At 41.9% G+C, this 19669-nt stretch overlaps 1 protein-coding gene across 2 annotated transcripts in view; it reads right to left on the minus strand.

Moving 5' to 3' along the window:
• The window catches only part of ELP3 (elongator acetyltransferase complex subunit 3), a 149586-nt gene that overhangs the window by 102678 nt on the left and 27239 nt on the right, over positions 1-19669 (minus strand). For both annotated transcript variants that reach the window (XM_042438216.1, XM_042438208.1), the window contains exons 8-9: positions 13401-13562; positions 925-1051 (exon numbers count right to left, since the gene is read on the minus strand). In XM_042438216.1, coding sequence (XP_042294150.1) covers positions 925-1051; positions 13401-13562 — 289 coding nt within the window. The remainder of the gene's footprint in view (positions 1-924; positions 1052-13400; positions 13563-19669) is intronic.

A 19669-nucleotide genomic window follows, 5' to 3' on the forward strand; every position in this document is an offset into this window, starting at 1 on the left:
ACAACAAACTACAAATCCTATGATTCATAGCACTGAGCCATAGCAGTTAAAACAGTGTCAAACTGGATTATTTCTGTATTGTGTTTTGGCCCATATTGGAAAGTACGTATTACAGAGTGGGAGATTTTTAAATAAATAAAAAAATGCACCTAAAAAGTGACAGAAAGGAGGTGCTTTGACTCTGCAAAGGGCAACTACTGAGACTATGCCACATCCTTCAAGCCACACATCAAGCAGCAAAGTCCCTGACACAGATATTGATCGGTTTGACAATTCTATAGAGAGAGATTACTAAGGTGCTCTATCTTTAGATTCTCATTATCTCCGAGAGATACGATAAAGCAAATGAAGTCTTAAACAAGACAAAGAGCATCCAAGCAATCCTATCTATTATTAGAAGATTTATAATGGGCCTAATCTACCATTGTTGGAGAGCCTAGAAGTGGCAGAGACTTTTCCAAGGAACCCTGGGAGCTAGCCCAGGGGACCCTTCCAGTTCTAACATTCATTTCATAAGATGGAGCCATGTCAGTTAAAGTGGAATCACACAGCTCTAACTGTATTTGTAGACATATCTGGGGTTTTCTGAGGCTGAGAGAGTGTGACTTGCCCAAGGTCACCCAGTCTACGGCCGAGTGGGAAATTGAACCCTGGTCTCCCGAGTTGTAGTCCAATGCTCAAACCACTACCCCACATTCACTCCCATTTGTGTAATGTAAACACATATTTTAAAGTGTTGTCTTTTAGCCACTTCCAAAGAACAGATCAAGACTTCTGTTCATTCCCCTGTCACAATATCAACCTAAACTCTGAATGGTGTATCCCCAAAAGGACAGCACAGTGTGTTGCTGCTGCAAATAAACCAAGGAAGAAACACCCAGATTAGAATTGAAGAGAAGGAAACATGTTTGAAGTCTTTCTTACCACAAACTGGGCAATGTCTCTTTCCAGTCCCATGTTGGGCAGATCTGGCATCATGTGCGCCACCACCTTGAACCCGGTGTCTTTGGCTAAGTGGAACGATTCACAGACAGCCTTCACCGTGTGACCCCTGGGGAAAAGGCAATGTGGTTTAGGTACATGCGTGTATACACTTATGCACAGACATCACACCTTTTAGTTAGAAAAGAGGTGAGCAACCAAAAAGGAAGGATACCAAACACAGTTTCCAGACTAGCATCTCCCCTCCCCAGCAGGCTTCAAATTTGCTGTGTGCTGAAAGTGATGTTGTGACACTTCTGGCTGCCATTTGGTCAATTTTTTACTTTTTTGGCAGATCATTTAGATGTGGATTCCTGCATTGACCACTGGCCCTTGCATTCTGTAGACCTAGGTAAGTTCCTAAAGTGTAAAGATATACAACTGAGCACTAAAGTCAGAATCGTCCAAACCACGGTATTCCCCATCATCATGTACACATGTCAGAGCTGGATAGTGAATTAACCAGATAGAAAGAAAATAAATTCATTTGAGTTATGGTGCTGGAGATGAATGCTCAGGATCCCGTGGATGACCAAAAAGACAAACAACTGGGTCCTAGAGCAAATCAAGTCTGAAATCTCCCTGGAAGCCAAAATGACAAAACTGAGGCTACTGTACTTTGGCCACATCATGAGAAGGGAGGACTCACTGGAAAAAACAACAATGCAAGGAAAGGTGAAGGGAAGCAGAAGAAGAGGAAGGCCACATGCTAGATCCTATTAAGGAGGTCATGTGTATGAATTTACAGGACCAAAGCAGAGCAATGTAAGACAGGGAGTCTTGGTGATGTCTCATCCACAAGACTGCCATGAGTCGCAGATGCACTTAACAGGGATGCTGAGAAAAGCATGATGGAAGTGGTGACTAAATTCTTCTTCTTTGCTGCTAAAATATGTGAGATTATGATATTTGCACATGTATGACAATTAGTTCTGCCCACAGGCCATTAAAATCCTGGTTGTTTTTATAGCTGCTAATTTAATAATAATAATAATAATAAAATTTATTTATATACTGTACTGCTATTCCATTCGATCACAGTGGTGTACAACAATTATTATTATTATTATTATTATTATTATTATTATTATTATTATTATTATTATTAACCTTTATTTATGAAGCGCTGTAAATTTACACAAACAATGAAAAAATTTCCTTTTTTTTTAGAGTTAGACGGTTCCGCCCCCTCAGGCTTACAATCTAAAAAGACATGACACAGAAGGAGAAGGGAGGGGTGCGGGAAAGGGTAAGAGGTCACAGCAGTTCCTCCAACCTCCGAGGCCTGGACCAAGGCAGATGGACTGAAGAGAGGGCTTGGCTTCAAAATGGAAGGTTAATCCTCATCCAGCCCATTACCAACTCCAAGCAGGCATTTAGAGGAGAGATGCCATCCCTAGTCACTGCATCAGTCGGAGACACAGAGAAACATATTTGGATGTCATCAACGTACTGATAACACCACGCCCTGTGTCTCCGGATGATTTCTCCCAGCGGTTTCATGTAAATGTTGAATAGCATGGGGGACAGAATGGCTCCTTGAGGGACACCTGATGTTAGTTCCCTCCTATCGGAGCGACAGTCCCCCAGCTGCACCATCTGGAATCTACCCGAGAGGTAGGAACAGAACCACTGCAAAGCAGTGCCCCCAATACCTAACTTCCTCAGGCGTTCCAGAAGGATACCATGGTCAATGGTATCGAAAGCCGATGAAATATCCAAAAGCACTAACAGGGACATGCTTCCCCCGTCCATGCCCAGACGGAGATCATCGACTAAGGTGACCATGGCATTCTCAACTCCATAGCCCACCCGGAAGCCGGTTTGAAATGGGTCTAGAAAATCTGTTTTTTCCAAGATCCCCTGAAGCTGGAAAGCAAACGCTCTCTCGATCACCTTCCCCAGAAAAGGCAGCAGCGAAACAGGTCGATAATTATTCGAATCAGGGGGCCCAGGGAGGGCTTTTTTAGCAAAGGTTTTACTATTGCTGATTTTAAACTTGATGGAAAATGTCCCTCCCTAAAAGATGAATTAATTATACGGCGTAGCATAGAAGTGACCGCCGTTCCCCCCTGGGCTGCCAGCCACGAAGAACAGGGATCAAGAGAACATGTCGTCTTCCTAACACTACGAAGAATCTTGTCCACTTCCTCGGTACTCACAAACTCAAAGTGATCCAGTTTAACAGAGTCCACGGAATCCCTGGATACTTCTCTTATAGGATCTGAAGAAGTACTGGCGTCGAGATCAGCCCTTAGCCGAGAGATTTAATGTTTTTATGCTTCATATTATCCATACTAGTGGCTCGTGTGACAATAATAAAAGTGATATCTATTGTCATTTGCTGTTGATGTGTGCCTTCAAGTCCTTTCCAACTTATGGTAACCCTAAGGCGAACCTATCACAGGGTTTTCTTGGCAAGTTTGGCAAGGGCTGTATTGCCATCCTCTGATGCTGAGAGAGTGTGATTTGTCCAGGGACACCCAGTGGGTTTCATGGCCAAGCAGGGATTCGAACCCTGTTCTCCAGAGTCACAGCCCAATACTCAAACCACTGCATCATGCAGGCTCTCCATGATATATATAGATATATATATATATATATAGAGAGAGAGAGAGAGAGGGAGGGAGGGAGGGAGGGAGGGAGGGAGGGAGAACTTCCCAGTGAACGTGGAGGGACTACTTTACAGGTACATTAATTGTTACATAACAATAAAAACAAGAACTCTCCTTATTTGGATGTCTTTAAAGAGAGGCTGGATGGCCATCTGTCAGGTGTACTTTGGTTGTATTCCTGTATGGCAGGGGGTTGGACTAGATGCCCCTTGCGTTCTCTTTCAACTCTATGCTTCTATGGATAGTCCCCTGGCCCAGACTGTAAGCCTCCTGGGGCAGAGACCTGTCCTTGTATTTCTTCTATTTTAAAACTGAGAAGAAAAATTGAACCCTCCTTGCCAAAATTGAACAGCTGGGACGCCTGCATAAGCCACCATCTGCAAGGAAGCAAAAAATACCAAACTCTCCTGCCCCAAGGGCTTCTGTTTCTAAAATGATGGAAGCATCTTCACATCCCTGCAGAAATGCTTGGAAAAGATGCAAACAGCATCTGGTATGGTTTGGTTTAGGAATTAGAAGCAACAAGAAGCAACTGGTAGCAAAACAACACAGTGTGGTTTGAATGTTGTTGTTGCAGAAGGAATACAATCTCTTTCCTTTTGCCATTTGTTGCCTACACACTTTCCCTCTCACACACATACAGGTTGAGTCTTCCTTATATAAAATGCTTGGAACCAGAAGTGTCTTGGATTCCAGATTTTGTCTGGATATTGGAATACAAGTATTTGCTTATACAGTACTGCATATATATAATGAGATATCTTGGAGATGAGACTGACTCATCTCAAACACAGAATTCATTTATGTTTCATACACATCTTATACGCACAGCCTGACAGTATATTATTATACAGTATTTTAAATAATATTGTGCATGAAACAAATGTTGTACACACTGAGCCATCAGAAAACAAAGGTGTTCCTATCTCAGCCACCCATGATAAAGGTTTTGGTTTTAGGAATATTTCTGATTTTAGAATTCTGGATAAGGAAGAGGACAAGAAGGAATGCACAGCCAGTCTCATATCTTCATATGCTATGCCCTAAATCCTCTTGTGGTTACAGACACACTGAAATTCCCTTATACATTGCAGTGGAGGACATTCTGTTAAAAGAAGTAAGTGGACTAGATTTAAATACTCAATGCAAGGCCCTACATCTATAAGGGCCAAAATACCCTAAAGGCACCAGATGCTGTTTGAACTTGGAAGCTGACCTTGCATTCCCAGACATATTTGGCTGACTACCATTGCAAATTGGGATACAGAACCAGATGGATCCTTGGTCCAGGCTAGGTCATCCTATCTCCTTCTCTGGCTTAAAATCTGATACTGTTTTCTAGAAGGAAAAGGTGTGGTGATTACCAACAGGCCTCCTGTTTTAATGTACCTGATCTCTAAAATGATGTTTTCCTAGAATCACAGAATGACTGAGTTAGAAGAGATCACAAGGGTAAACTAGTCAACCCCCTGCCACGGACGAATGCACAACCAAAACACTCCCAAGAGATGCCCATCCAACTTGCATTTAAACACCTCCAAAGAAGGAGAGTCCATCACCCTCGGAGGCTGTCTATTTCACTCTCAAACAACTCATCCAAATGTTTAGGTGGAATCTCCTTCCTTGGGATTTAAATACAAACTCACATCATCTTCTACATGACATCCCTTCAGACATTTAAGATGGCTATAGCCTAAATTCCCTAAAGAAACCAGATCCCATCTGATGTTGGATGCTAAGCAGGGTCAGACCTGGTTACTACTTGGATTGGAGTCTGTCAAAGAAAACAAGGTGCTGTGGGCTATATTTCAGAGGAAGGAACTGGAAAAAAAACTCTTCTGAGTATTCCTTGTCTAAGAAGACCTTATGAAAGTCATGGAGTCACCATACAACAGGCGACCAGAACACACACACACACATACAACATCTAGACAAGAAAAAATGGACAGATACAGGATGGGTGACACCTGGTTTGAAAATAGGACATGGAAAAGGATTTAGGGGTTTCAGTAGACCACAAGCTAAACATGAGTCAACGGTGTGTAAGGTGGCCAAAACCCCTTCTGTTCTGCATCATCTTTCGAGCACAGGAATAGGTGCAAGAGATTTTTATTTTATTTTTTGACTTCCAGAATTGAGAAAAGTGGATGAAGAACAACAACTAAATACTTTCTGCATTCTTGGTTTTTTTCCAGGGTAGAGAATATTCTCCCTCCACAACACAACCATGGTGATTGTTGCTGCTTTCATGGTCAATGAGGCAACTGCTCTTGTAAATCATTGCCATAGTCATATCAAACAAGAAAGAAATTGGTAAGTGCAGAAAGTGGAGAGATTTCTATTAGAAGTCATCAATTGGGGGAGGGGGGGCTTTAAGCCAAAATTGAGGAGGGGCCCATTCTGTTACTCACAAAGTGGATCTGTAGATAACATCCTCCTGTGCTTTCAGTCATCATCCTGTTTATATGTTATGGATAGGGTTTTGCAATACTGCTGCACCTAATAGGGTTTTCAAGAGTATTCTTTTATATGTGCCTTTGTTGTGATGAAGCTGTTATGCCGCAATCCCATCCAGCAGAAGACAATAAGGATCTTCATGAATAAAAAAAAGTACTTAATTGGAAAAATCCATATGACACAACCATAAACTCACAACCTCACATGGCTGCTGAAAAGGAGGAGGCATCTGTCACGCTCACAGGAGTGCAAGAACTCTCCAAGGTCAACTATAGGTAGTTACCATGAGCTTGGAAATGGTTACCTCTTGGACTACAACTCACAGAATCCACTGGGGAGGCAGGTTTAAGGTTTATACATGTGGCAGAGAAGGCATTTCAATTTGTGACTGGTGGGACACAAAACACTGCACAAGAAGGCACATAGCAGCAACAACAAAAAATATTTCAGTAAGCAAAAATAAACAAAACAAAACAAGAATATGCTATGCCCCTTCCTAAAACAAGAAGACCCAAAGATGGTAGTGCACAAGCTGGTAAACTCAAGGCTGGACCTTTGCAATGCTCTCTACAGTGTACCAAGTTCAGAAACTTCAGATAGTTCAAAACACAGCAGCCAGATTGATCGCTGGTACATCTAGGAGTGAGCATATCAAACCAACATTAAAATCACTCCACTGGCTGCCAGTTATTTTCTGGGCAAAATACCAAGTTGTGGTTGTTACCTTTAAAGCCCTACATGGTTTGACTCCAGGTTACCTATAGGATTGCCTCTTCTCATATAATCCACCCCATACACCCAGATCCTCTGGGGGACATTGACTTCAACTGGCCAGGACTAGGTTAGCAACTGTCAGCCAGAAGACATTCATCAGCTGCCCACAAATTGTGGAATGACCTGCTAGGAGGGATTCAACATCTGAACCTGCTGTCTGAATTTAAAACAGTGTTAAAGATCTATCTCTTCTGGCAGGCCGACCCAGAGGATTTTAAACTATTATTTTTAAATTGGTATATTTTAATCCAGCTGATTTTAATGTGTAATGGTCATTTTAATCTTATAAGTAGAGAGATCTTGTAGCACATGAGACTAACTGAAAGAAAGAAGTTGGCAGCATGAGCTTTCGTAGACTTTAGTCTACTTCTGAGCGTGATTCGTACTGATTCTACAGACTAACACAGCTATATCTTTGAATTTGAATCCTATGTTCATGTGTGTTAACTTATGCGTTTCAGGGTTGGCTATATATTGCATTTTAATCTATGTTGTACCTTGAGCCTTGGGGAGAGGTGGCAAGAAAAGAAGAGGAAGAAATGAATATAAACATGGACAACAACTGTACAGGCTGCTTGAAATTTTCAAAAACAAAGTCCAAATTTCCATAAATAGAACAGCCTGAATTCTTGCAAATGCAAAGATGCCTTCTTTGCACTGCACTCCTCTCAGCAACATTATCACTTGACAGTCCAATGCATAACGTGGGGCAATTTAACCCCAGGAAACCTGCTGTCTGTTCCTTATTCAATGCACTCCTTATGGTTCACTGACAGCCACCCAACGGACTTATCTAGCAAGGCAACCTTTTCGCTCCCCCTCCATAGGCGATTATCAAAGAGAAAGAAGCATTTTTCCGCATCAACAGACACACAATCTCCTTCTGGGACTTCAGCTGGGTGGACAAATCACTTCCGTTTTCCCTGCACTGCATCTCCAAGTTCCTTGTGCATCAGAACGATGTTACCGACGAATACAAATTCAATCCTTCATGCGCTGCTGAACTAATCTTGCCCATAATCACCTCACAGAGAGTTTTGGCCCAAGGATTTGGAAGAAGATGCCGCCAAGGAAGCTGACATTAGTATTGCTCATTATGACTAACACCCTTCTGGAAGTCTACAAACAATTAGAAAGCAGCACAGATCAGAAGTCTACCAGACACATGCTAGTACGCCACTAGAAAATGGAATTCGGATTACAAAAGCTAAAGCGGCCAACAGGAAAAGTGATGAAGATCTTAAAAAGCCCAGGGAAAGAAAGGGCTGTAATTTGGCATCAAGGAGATGGTAGTGTAACTCCTATGAGTATTGGTATGGCCCAGTAGGTAGGGAAACCCTGAGGAAAGGGCTGTATTTGCTGAGCTCAGAAGGTTGAGTTCAGAAGGAGAGGAGAGAGATGGAAAGGAGATGTAGTTAACACACAACAGGTGGGTTTCACAGCAAACCCAGAAAGAATAACAGGGAGAAACTGACAATATAAGGAACTATATTACAACCATGTCCCAAAGGAATGAAACCACAACTCTACCATATATATAAAGATCATATATTTATATGTAAGTAACCACATTATGGTAATACTACAAAATACAGAATACACAATACAAAGTGCTATAGAGAACTATACACCCCAAACTATGAGCATCCATAGTTTTTGGTACCCACACAGGGTCCTGGAACCAAACTTCAGCAGATACCAAGAGACCACTCTATGTGTGTGTATGCATGCATATATATATATATATATATATATATATAGAGAGAGAGAGAGAGAGAGAGAGAGAGAGAGAGAGAGAGAGATTTAAAGGGCAATATTCAATTATAGTTAGCCTCACTGAACCCAGAAAGAAGTAGAAAAGCACCAGGACAGCATTTTGGCTCCCATCACTGCCTTCTGAATGCCTACTTTATATAATGTATAAGTCTAGAAACATTAGTCAGTAAATTGACCTCCAAAACCTGAATTGACTTATCTATGGGCCAATGTAAGTTAGTGGCGTCACTAGGAGGGTGCCGGGGGTTCAGGTGGCACTGAGTGACACCCTAAAGGGGGGGGATGACACCACTGCTCCTCAAACTACCTTTTGGCAGAAATGATGTGTGGCATTCATCTGCTTCCCTTTAAAATGCTTCAAGAGATGGTGAGAGTGGGGTGAAGCTCAGTGGGAGGAGAAAGGAGAGGCCCCGATATCTCTTAAAATTAAAATTTCAAACTTAAAAAATAATTAATTAATTTTTTGAATTTGATTTTTTTAAAATCTTTTAAATTTTTCTTTACAAATATCACCTTTTAACCAAATCTTCACTATGTATATGTAAATACATCTAGGCTGTGCATATTGTAATTTGAAAGTATAATTTAAATTTTGCCAGTTGTTTATGTCACAACTATCTGCACGACATTCAGTTGTATATGGGAATTACGACAGACGAGTCATATTGGTGCAAAAAAGCATGTCTAATGATTCTGTATGGTGTGAAATGGGAGGAGGTCAATGGGGGGAATGACACCATGAGTGACCACACCTGGTGACACCAACCCTAGTGATGCCTCTGAATGTAAGTACTGTATTTTAACTCTTATTAAAAAAGGAACAATCCCTGGTGAAAGGCAAGAATGTAATATGGCCTGGATGTACTGACTCCTCTATCTACTCATCCATCCAGCCTTTAGTGTGAGCACGGTTACGTGTGCTGGAATTTTGTAATTTCTTTGGCATAGTTTCCTTTACATCCTTTCTTACATGCCCCTAAATTTTACCCTTGACTTATCCAGTGGCCATATCAACATATACCGTAATTTTGGCTCTAAAACCTCCCTCTCAACTTATACATGCAGTTGACATATAGCCAAGTAGAAATGGTAATTCTAGTGTGGGTAACATCAGTGGGTCTGGGGGCATATACACTGCCAAAAAAGCCAAACCCCCTTTATAGTTGTTTGACGTCTGACGTATACTTCTATTTTTTTAATTGTATTTTTTGAATGTTGAATAATGCAGGACTCCGCTGTGACCTATGTCACAAGAAACCTCCAGGACATTCCTTTATTGTCTAGAAAAGGGGCCATCTGAGGTATATGGCGGTGGGGGTGTTGAGGCCTATAAATACAGCTTTGGCCAGCTAAATAAGACCCATGGGGGAAAAGGCTCCAAAGATTACCTAAAACAGTGCTTTTCAAGCTAGCTGATGCACAGACTGGCGATTCCTCCCACCCCCTCCACCCCCACCCCTCGCTAATGTGCCAGAGACTAGTATTATGTTTCTGCTGTATTATCATATTTGCACAGATCCTTGGAAAACTAATGTAGACTGGCATCAGATCATCATTTTCGTAGCACTGATTTAAGGACTTTGGTCATTCTTCTCTTTCTTCAGCTTTCAGTTCCAGTTATTTCAGTTCCTTTTCACAGGTACATCTGCTCCTCTCCTATACACTCACAAAACCCTTCTTTATGCAAACAGCCCATTTAAACCCAGTGTGGCCCAAAACAAGATGGAACATGTTCAGAAGAGGGCAACCCAGATGGTCCCAGGTCTGGAAACCATACCGTATGATGATCAACTAAGAAGCTGGGTATGTTTAGCTTGGAGAAGAGAAGACTGAGAAGTGATCTTTAAATGTCTGAAGAGATGTTATGTAGAAGACAAAGCAAGCTTGTTTCCTGCTGATCCAGAGATTAGAACCCAAACCAAAGGATTCAAATTACAAGAACAGAGGTTCCACTTAAACCTTAAGAAGAACGTCTTGACTGTAAACGCTGTTTATCAGTAGAATGGAATGGCCTTGGAGGGTGGTGGACTCTTGATCTTAGGAGACCTTTAAATAGAAGCTGGATGGGCATCTCTCAGGAATGCTCTACTTGTGTATTCCTGCATAGCGCTGGGATTGAACTTGATGGACCTTGTGTTCCCTTCCAACTCTATGAGTTTAAACAACAATAATGACTAGTAAGTAGCCAATTGTTAGGTGGCCCTTGTGGTCAATCAAACTCAATGATTCTTTGATTACATTAAAACCTCATTTTTGAGACCAGCACATTAATACAAGTAAACCAGCAGGCCCAGTGATGATAACTATGCCCTTTCCTTGTGGAAGACAGTTTCAGAATTGTAAGTGGAGAGGGCATAAGATTGCCTAGACTGGACCAAGGATCCATATGGTTCAGCGTCCCAATTTTCCATTCTGGGCAGCCAAATACCTCTGGGAAACCCACAAGCATGATGATGAAGTTGCTAGCCCCCAACCCTTGCCAGCTAAATGCTACTAAAGGAAACAGACAGACAGGCTACCTCTGAATACGGAAGTATCATTCCACTAACCTGGCTAACAGTTATTGAGGGACTTCACCTCTTCCTCCCAAAATTTTTCTGATCTCTTCCGGACATCACAACTTCTGCCAGCAAATGCCACCAAAGAATTCATGTTGTGCAAAGAATTCATTACTTTTGCTTGTTGCAGATAAACTCTCAAACTGATCTCAAACTTTATTGGGGTGGCATGTTTTTTTTCTGTTTTTTAATTTCCTTTTTGTATTCTTTACTGTATGCATAGCATCACAAATCTTAACTGTGTACACCCATTCCCTTCCCAATAGTCTTTCCTCCCACTCCTGCTTCACTCACCTCCTTCGGGTATAGAATCCTAGAGTTGTAAGGGACCCCAAGGGCCATCCAGTAAACCCCATTTGGCCATGCAGTCAAATTAAAGCTCTCCTGATAGATGGCCATCCAGTTTCTGCTTAAACACCTCCGAAGAAGGAGACTCTCCCACACTCTGAGGCAGCATCTTCTACTCTTGCTCTTATCATCAGAAAGTTCTTCCTAAGGCTTCGGTAGAATCTCCTTCCTGTGTCCTAATCTCTGGAGCAACAGAAAACAAGCTTGCTCCATACTCAACATGACATCCCTTCAAATATTTAAACAGGGCTATCATATCACCTCTTAACATACTCTTCTCCAGATTAAGCATACCCAGCTCCCTAAACTGCTCCTCATAGGGTATGATTTCCAAACCTTGCACTATTTTGGTCATCTCTCTCTGGACACGCTCCCGCTTGTCCACATCTTTCTTGAATTTTGCTGACTAGAACGGGATGCAATATTCCAAATGAGGCCTGACCAAAGCAGAACAGTGGTACTATTACTGCCCTCGATCTAGACACTATACTCCTATTGATGCATCCTAGATTATCACTGGCTTTTTTTAGGTGCCACATCACACTATTGAGTCATCTCAAAGAACTCCTAAGAATTCTTCTAATCACCACAATTTATTGGATGTTATCACTTGCTTCCTACAATTTGTGCTCTAAAATTACACAAATCAAACGTGTGGGTCTGGCACACAGCAGAAAGTGTTTTTTTAAGTGAGCATCCCTTGACAAGAGGTTTTACACAAGCAAAACGATACTAGCAAGCAAGTTCCACAGAGTAAGAGAGGTTGCATAATGATATCTTGGCTAATAGCCACCAACAAGAGAGAATGTGTTCAGAAGATGGTAACTAAAGTTTGGGAAACTAAACCCTATAAAACAGTGGGAGAACTTGGCAAGTTTGCCCTGGAGGAAATATCTTGATGGTTGTCACATGGCAGGTAGAATACGCTTGCTATCTGCTGTTCCAGAGGGTAGCATGTGAACCAATCGATTCATAGACCTGGAAGGAACCCCAAGGGCCACTAATTCAACTCTCTACCACTAAAGCATCTCTGAAAGTTGGCTGTCTCATCTCTGTTTTTAAAAACTCCAATGAAGGGGATTCCACCACTTTCCACAAGAATGTGTTCCGCTGTCCAACTGCTCTTAACACCAGGAAGTTCTTCCCAATGCTTAATCAGAATCCATTGGTTTGTATCTCTGGAGAACCAAAAAACAAGCTCATTGCATATTCCATGTGACAGCCCTTCAAAATTCAAATAGCAGGAAAGACAATTCTGAGTCATATTAGGGAAAGCTTCCTGAAATAGATGTTCAGAAGTGAAACTAAATATCTCAGAAGATGGTGAAAAGGTTGGATAGCCATAGGACAGGAATGCTCAGCTTCTGGAATTCCTGCTTTAGCAGGAAGCTAGACTAGATCAAGTCCATAAAATCACAACATTATATCAATCTTATAAAATATCCATATCAATGTCTAAATTCTAATGAACTTGCTCAAAATGAAGTGTCTTCTTATAGTTGCTTATAGCAGGGTAGGCTTGCCGGAAGAGATGCGTCTTAAGTGCCTTCTTGAAAGCATCTATGGTGGTAATAAGACGGTAAGCTATTCCACAATTTGGGAGCCATGGCAGTAAATGCTCTATGGGAAGTTGATATTAGTCTGGTTTTTGGATAATCCAATAATTTCTTCCCTGATGTTCTGAGATTGCAGGGCGAATTGTGTAGGGAGAAGCGTTCTCTCAAGTAACTCAGGCCCAAGCCATATAGAGCTTTAAGAGTAATAACCAACACTTTGTACTGCGCCCGGAAGTAGATGTAAGACTAAATGCTTTTATTCTGGGATTCTACTGTGAATTTAATCAATCTTTTAAAGCTGCCTATGCCAGGTACTCTTTCCCCGAAGACCTCACCTGTTAGTATCTCTTGCCACATCCTCGTAAACACTCTGCACACCAATCTCCAGCCTTGTGCATCCGTAAGACAACATGTCGCTCAGATGCCGTTTCAAGCAATAATCCGGTCTGGTCTCTATAGTAATCCCGATGCATTTTGTATGGCTTCGCTCAGAGTATCTGTGGAAGGGAGGAAGAAAAGAGAAAATCACAAGTGAATTCTTCTATGATGTTCCACCAAGACAGTTGTAAATCACCAAGGTCTCTCTTGTGGTAATCTATAGCTTGGTACTGGAAAAGGAGGGGTTAGATATGGAAGACAGTATGTTTTGAGTTGCTGACAAATGAGATCTAGGGTTTTGTAATCTGTGAATTGTTTGAACATTAAGTACAGAATGTAATTAAAAGAATTCTTCAGTCCTGACCAAAAATTATGTACTGCAGTCAACTCTGCTTACTAGCAAGCAATAGCAGGTACATTTCTATAACGCTTATCAATGCACTTAAGCACTCACTAAGCAGTTTACAATATATACACCAATTACCCCCAACAAGCTGGGTACTCATTTTAGCAACCTATAGAAGGATGCAAGGCTGAGTGGACCTTGGAGTCCCTGGGATCGAACTCACAACCTTCCACTGTGAATGGCTGCAGTACCGACATTTAATCACTGTGCTACCAGGGCTCCATTGTGAATAAAGCTTTTCTGAATCTGCTGAAGGCTTGTGTTCTTGAAGTGGACTTAGCCTGTACATTACAGTCCTGAGTGTTGGACTAGGATTCTGGGAGGCCAGGGCTCTAATTCCTGCTCGGCCATGGAAACTGACTGAGTGAACTGGGGCATGTCACACACACTCACCTAACAGAAAGGCAATGGCAAAAGCCTGCTGAACAACTATGGCCAAGTAAACCTCATGATAAATTCATTTTAGGATTGCCGTAAGGCACATAATAACAACAAATTAAGCTCTTAGGAATCTCAAGGAAATGCAAACTGAACATTACCAGAACACTTTTCGCTTACCACTGACTAACTGGTACTTTCTGCTAAGAACAACAGCAAGCAGATATGTAAGGAAAACGTCCAACATAAATATTTTTACATGATGCTTGCCTGATATTTTTCAATTATGGTTTAATGACAGATGTTTCATGATTGGAATACATATCTTCAGTATCTTCCTCTGATTTGCTATATGTTGTTATATTGCTCTCTGATAGATTTTCTAAAACTACTATAAATGGTAAGATATACGTTTGCTTCAATGCCAGATTGCTCAGGTTGAATGCTAGACATCTCGACCAGCACTATGTCAATAAACAAACAGTTGTCTACAGCTCACTATGCCTCCTTTCCTGAACCCTGAACTGGACAAGTTTCTTCTCCAGCATTCAATCCCCAAACCAAGTTCCACATTGCAAAGTGGGAAATGCCTTTCTCCTTTCAGAGAATGAATGATGGACTGCTACCCTTCCGCCGATGACTAATATACAATGCATCTTCACAAAACGCAAGTAGGCAGCTGGAGGCAAAAGGTAATATTATTTGAATCTCACCTAATCATCCTACTTTGAAGTAGTAGGAGAAGCACTTTGGATGGAAGAGAACAATTAAGCTTCAAAAAGGATGCAAAATGTTTATTATTCAACGAATTAATCATATTTCCTCTTTTACATTCACGGATCCATTTACTCGTTTCCCAGACACTGCATTGCAGTATCTATTTGTCACAGCAGGACTATGCAGTATGGTTCAGCTGGAATAAGTTCATTCACAGAGGTGTGTTTGCTAAAGTGCTTGTGGGTTACAAACTGATGGTAACCTTGTGGATGAGAGACCTGCAACTCACCCATATCCTCAACCGCCCGGCTCAGCTCTTGCAGACTCAGGACAGCCATTGTGGCTTCCTTGATAGAGTCTATCCATCTGAAATGTGGTCTTACTCTTTTTCTATTGCTTTCCACCTTACCAAGCAGTCCACTGTATTGTCTTTTCTAGTAAGTCATGTCTTCTCATAATACGGCCAAATTACAGTTGACTCTCTGTATCCACACATTCTGCATCCACAGATTCAACCATCTATGGCTTGAAAACATTTTTTTAAAAATCCAAAAAGCAAGCCTTGATTTTGCCATTTTGTATAAGGAATATCATTTTATTATGCTGTTGTATATAATGGGGCTTGAGCATCCATAGATTTTGGTATCCACGGGTGATCTTGGAACCAAACCCCAGCAGATACGAAGGATCCACTGTACAATGATCTCAGTTTAGTGGTCTTGGCTTCTAGGGAGAATCCAGGCTTGATTTGACCTATTTATTACTAGTCATATGCACTAAGAATTCCACAACGTCCTGCCATCCACTCAAAAGTTAATCATCCCATCAGTTATGCATTCATTTATAATCTATCAGGATTGTACACAATAAAACAACATGATGAATTTAAAACAATGTAAGCAACAACAAGAAGAAAAATATTTTAGAAGGATTCTTGTTTGTTGTTGTTGTTGTTGTTGTGTGCCTTTGAGTAATTTCTGACTTGTGGCAATCAAAAGGTGAACCTATTGCAGGGTTTTCTAGGCAAAAAAGCATACGTATTTTAAACAATATAATAAGCCAAAAAATACAGTGACAAAGGTATCAACTGGGACCTCTAAGGCAAAGGTATTCCCTAACTGGGGCATCACAGCACAGAAAGCTGCCTGCCCCGTCCTCTGACAGATTATTGCCCCGACCGATGAGCCATGGTGGAGGGCCCCTCCAGCAGACCCCAAACCTCAAAGTGATGTCAAAATACTTCCTGGAAGAACTTGAAATTGGGCTGGGTCACCACCTTCCTTGGTCCCACCAAACGTGTCTGAGAAGCTTTCCACCTGAATGTTAGGAAGAATTTTTTGACTGTAAGAACTATTTGAGATCAGAATAGACAACCTCAGAAAGCGGGCATGCAACGGTGAAATCCATCTTTGGGGGTCTTGAAATAGATGTCTTTCAGGAGGGCTCTAGTTGTGTATTCATGCTTGGCAGGGCTTGGACTACATGGCCCTTGTGGTCCCTTGTGATTCTAAGGTTTTATGATTCTATGATATGGAACTGCTTGTATCAGTGGTCCCCAAACTGTGCTCTTTAAGGGATTTTGGACTTCAGCTTCAGAATCCCAGTCTACTAACCAACATGGCTGAGGCTTCTGGGAGCTGAAGTCCAAAATCTCTTAAAGGGCACAGTTTGGGGACCACTGGCCTATATGTTGGATGACAGCCAGCATGGCGTAGTGGTCTGAGCATAGGACAAAGACCCTGAAGAACAGGATTCGATTCACCATTCAGACAATGAAAGCCCACTGGGTGATCTTGGGGGAGTCATACCCTCTCAGTCCCAGAATATCCCATGATAGGTTCACCTTAGGGTTGTCATACATCAGAAACAACTTAAAGGCACATAACAACAACATTATGGATGGGGACTGGGTGGCCTGCAAGGCTACCTGTGGCCCATGCAAAGTCCTTGGCCTCCAATGTGGAAGAAATATTTTTGCCAAACCACTCCCCTATCCCAAACCAGGAGAGGGGAAAAACAGCCTGAAAGTTACTAGAATTGACTTCTGTTTCCCCAGTAATATTATTCCTGTTGCCATTAGGGCTACTAGGTCTGGCACTGACCCTCGGCATGGTCCCATCTCTAGAGGAAGCAGAGGAGGAATGTTCAGGTCTGCTGAACATTTCATACTGTACTTTCCCCCAAGATTGTTTTTGTCTTTCCCAGCTGCTACATCTGATCCACTTCTTAGGGCTCAAAAAAATTAAGAGAGGGGAGCAAGCTCTTCTCCACACAACCGGACCCTTTACGCACATCTTGTTCTGGATCTACATCATTAAGCTGTATGCTTGTTGTCTCACTGGCCATTAGACAGAGGGTAGCCTACCTTGCTGATATTTTCAGAGGGAGACTGGTTTGCTAATCCTAAAACAGATGGCAACAATCGAACTATTTGCTGAGATCAGCCAAATGATAGCTCAGAGGACAAAATGAAATTTTTCATTGACTCTTACTATTTCAATATACTGTGCTCTTTGGAAATGAGAATCACCTTTTGTGCAAAAGGAAATAATCATGGAATTACAGAATCACAGAACTGGAATGGACCATTAGGGGATCGAGTCCAAGTCTCAGCCATGCAGGAATACACAACTAAGACACTTCTGAAAGATGTCCATCCAACCTTGTTTAAAGACCTCCAAAGAAGGAGAGTCCATCACTCTGTGAGGCAATCCATTCCACTGTGAAGTCAAAGGCTTTCATGGCCAGCATCCATAGTTTTTTGTGGGGTTTTTGGGCTATGTGGCCATGTTCTAGAAGAGTTTCTTCCTGATGTTTCGCCAGCATATGTGGTTCGCATCTTCAGAGAATGAAGATGCCAGCCACAGATGTTGGCGAATCGCCAGGAAGAAACTCTTCTAGAACATGGTCACATACCCTGAAAAACCCACAAAAAACAATCCATTCTACTCTTGCAGAGCTCTTAAAGAGGTTCTTCCTAATGTTTTAGTGGAATCATTTCTGTTATAATTTGAATCCATGGCTTCCACCAAATGGTAATGGAGTGACTCCTATGTAATGGCAAGAGGCCCACCAAAAAAGCAAACCTGCACCTCAGAAACAGTCCTTTCCACTGCTGGACAGTTTTTACAGTAAACGGGTTCTTCTTAATGTTGAGGTGGAATGACTGGAAAGCACACAATAACAACAGCTAACACACCAGCCCAGCCCCATCTCTTCTGAAGAAATTGGCTCAGACCTCACTTAAACTTCTCTTTTACACTGACCTCAAGAGTTCTTACCCCTTCCATAATGTCAAGTACTGCCCGCTCCCTTCGATTCTGTAAACCAGACTTCCATGTGATAATAGCAAAACCTTTATTCAGAAACCAGAATCAAGTTAAACAGCTCAACTTCTTCAGACAGAACTACCATAACCCCTATTACAAGCATACTGAAAGCAATATGTTCTCTTAGAGTTTAGTGGGCTTTCCTCCCATTTGCCCATTCCTCAAAACATTCACACATCTGCTCCTGCCCTCTTCTCTCACACTCCTGCCATTCCTTCCCATAAGACAGACCATGGGGATTGCTAGTGCCAGGGATACTCTCCCACACATCTGCTCCCTCTCCAGCTAGGCATTCCTTTCTCTTCCCACCATTTACAAGAACAATCTGTCCCATCATATACTACTGCATATCCCCTCATTACATTATATGGATGCCACTATGATGCTACTTGAACATAACCATAATCAACAACAACATTAACCTCAAAATCAATAGGACATTGACAAGCTGGAGCATGTCCAAAGGAGGCCTACCAAAATGGTGAAAGGTCTGGAAACCACCAAGCCCTATGAGAAGCGACTTAGCTGGGCATGTTTAACCTGGAGAAGAGAAGGTTAAGGGGTGACATGATACACATGTTTAAATATTTGAAGGGATGTCATATTAAGGATGGAGCAATCTTGTTTTCTGCTGCTTCAGAGAATAGGACCCAGAGCAATAGATTCAAACTACGGGAAAAGAGAGTCCACCTCAACATGGGAAAGGACTTCTAGGTCTGGAAGCCATTACCTCTGAGGAGCATCTTAGGGCGCTGGGAATGTTTAGCCTGGAGAAGAGAAGGTTAAGGACTGACATGATAGCCATGTTTAAATGCACTATTCACAGTCCTCTTCTGCTGGGCTCTGCAGTGCTGTCAGCACATATAACTGCAGAAGAAATAATCAGAGTCCTCAAGTTCTACTTACAGAATTTTACTATAGAGTATATGCAGTGCTATATACATGACAACAACTCTTCAACCAACCATCCACTAACATCAGCAAACCAAACTGTCCATAATGTTACACCCATATTTACACACATTGTCCATGGCATGATCTCCTCACACAGGTGTCTGCAATTGCCCACTTGCAATCCCCCCATCTCCCAGGTAGTAGTACCATATTTGTTCCCACTGGCTACAGCTGTTTCTTGCATCATGCCTGTTGAGTCATCCTGGGCTGTCTTCCAAGTGGTGTGACGATGACATTCCATGTCAGTCACCATGGTGCAACCTTTCCAGGTGTTGCATCACCCAGCTTCCTCAGCCAGCTTCCATATTCTATCCTGTGAAATTCTAATAATAGTGTTGTACATACATACATACATACACTTATAAAATATTGGAAGGGATGTCATATGGAGGATGGGGCATGCTTGTTTTCTGCTGCTCCAGAGAATAAGACTCAGAACAAT

The sequence above is a fragment of the Sceloporus undulatus genome, chromosome 1 (genome assembly GCF_019175285.1).
Source record: "Sceloporus undulatus isolate JIND9_A2432 ecotype Alabama chromosome 1, SceUnd_v1.1, whole genome shotgun sequence".
Lineage (NCBI taxonomy): Eukaryota > Metazoa > Chordata > Lepidosauria > Squamata > Phrynosomatidae > Sceloporus > Sceloporus undulatus.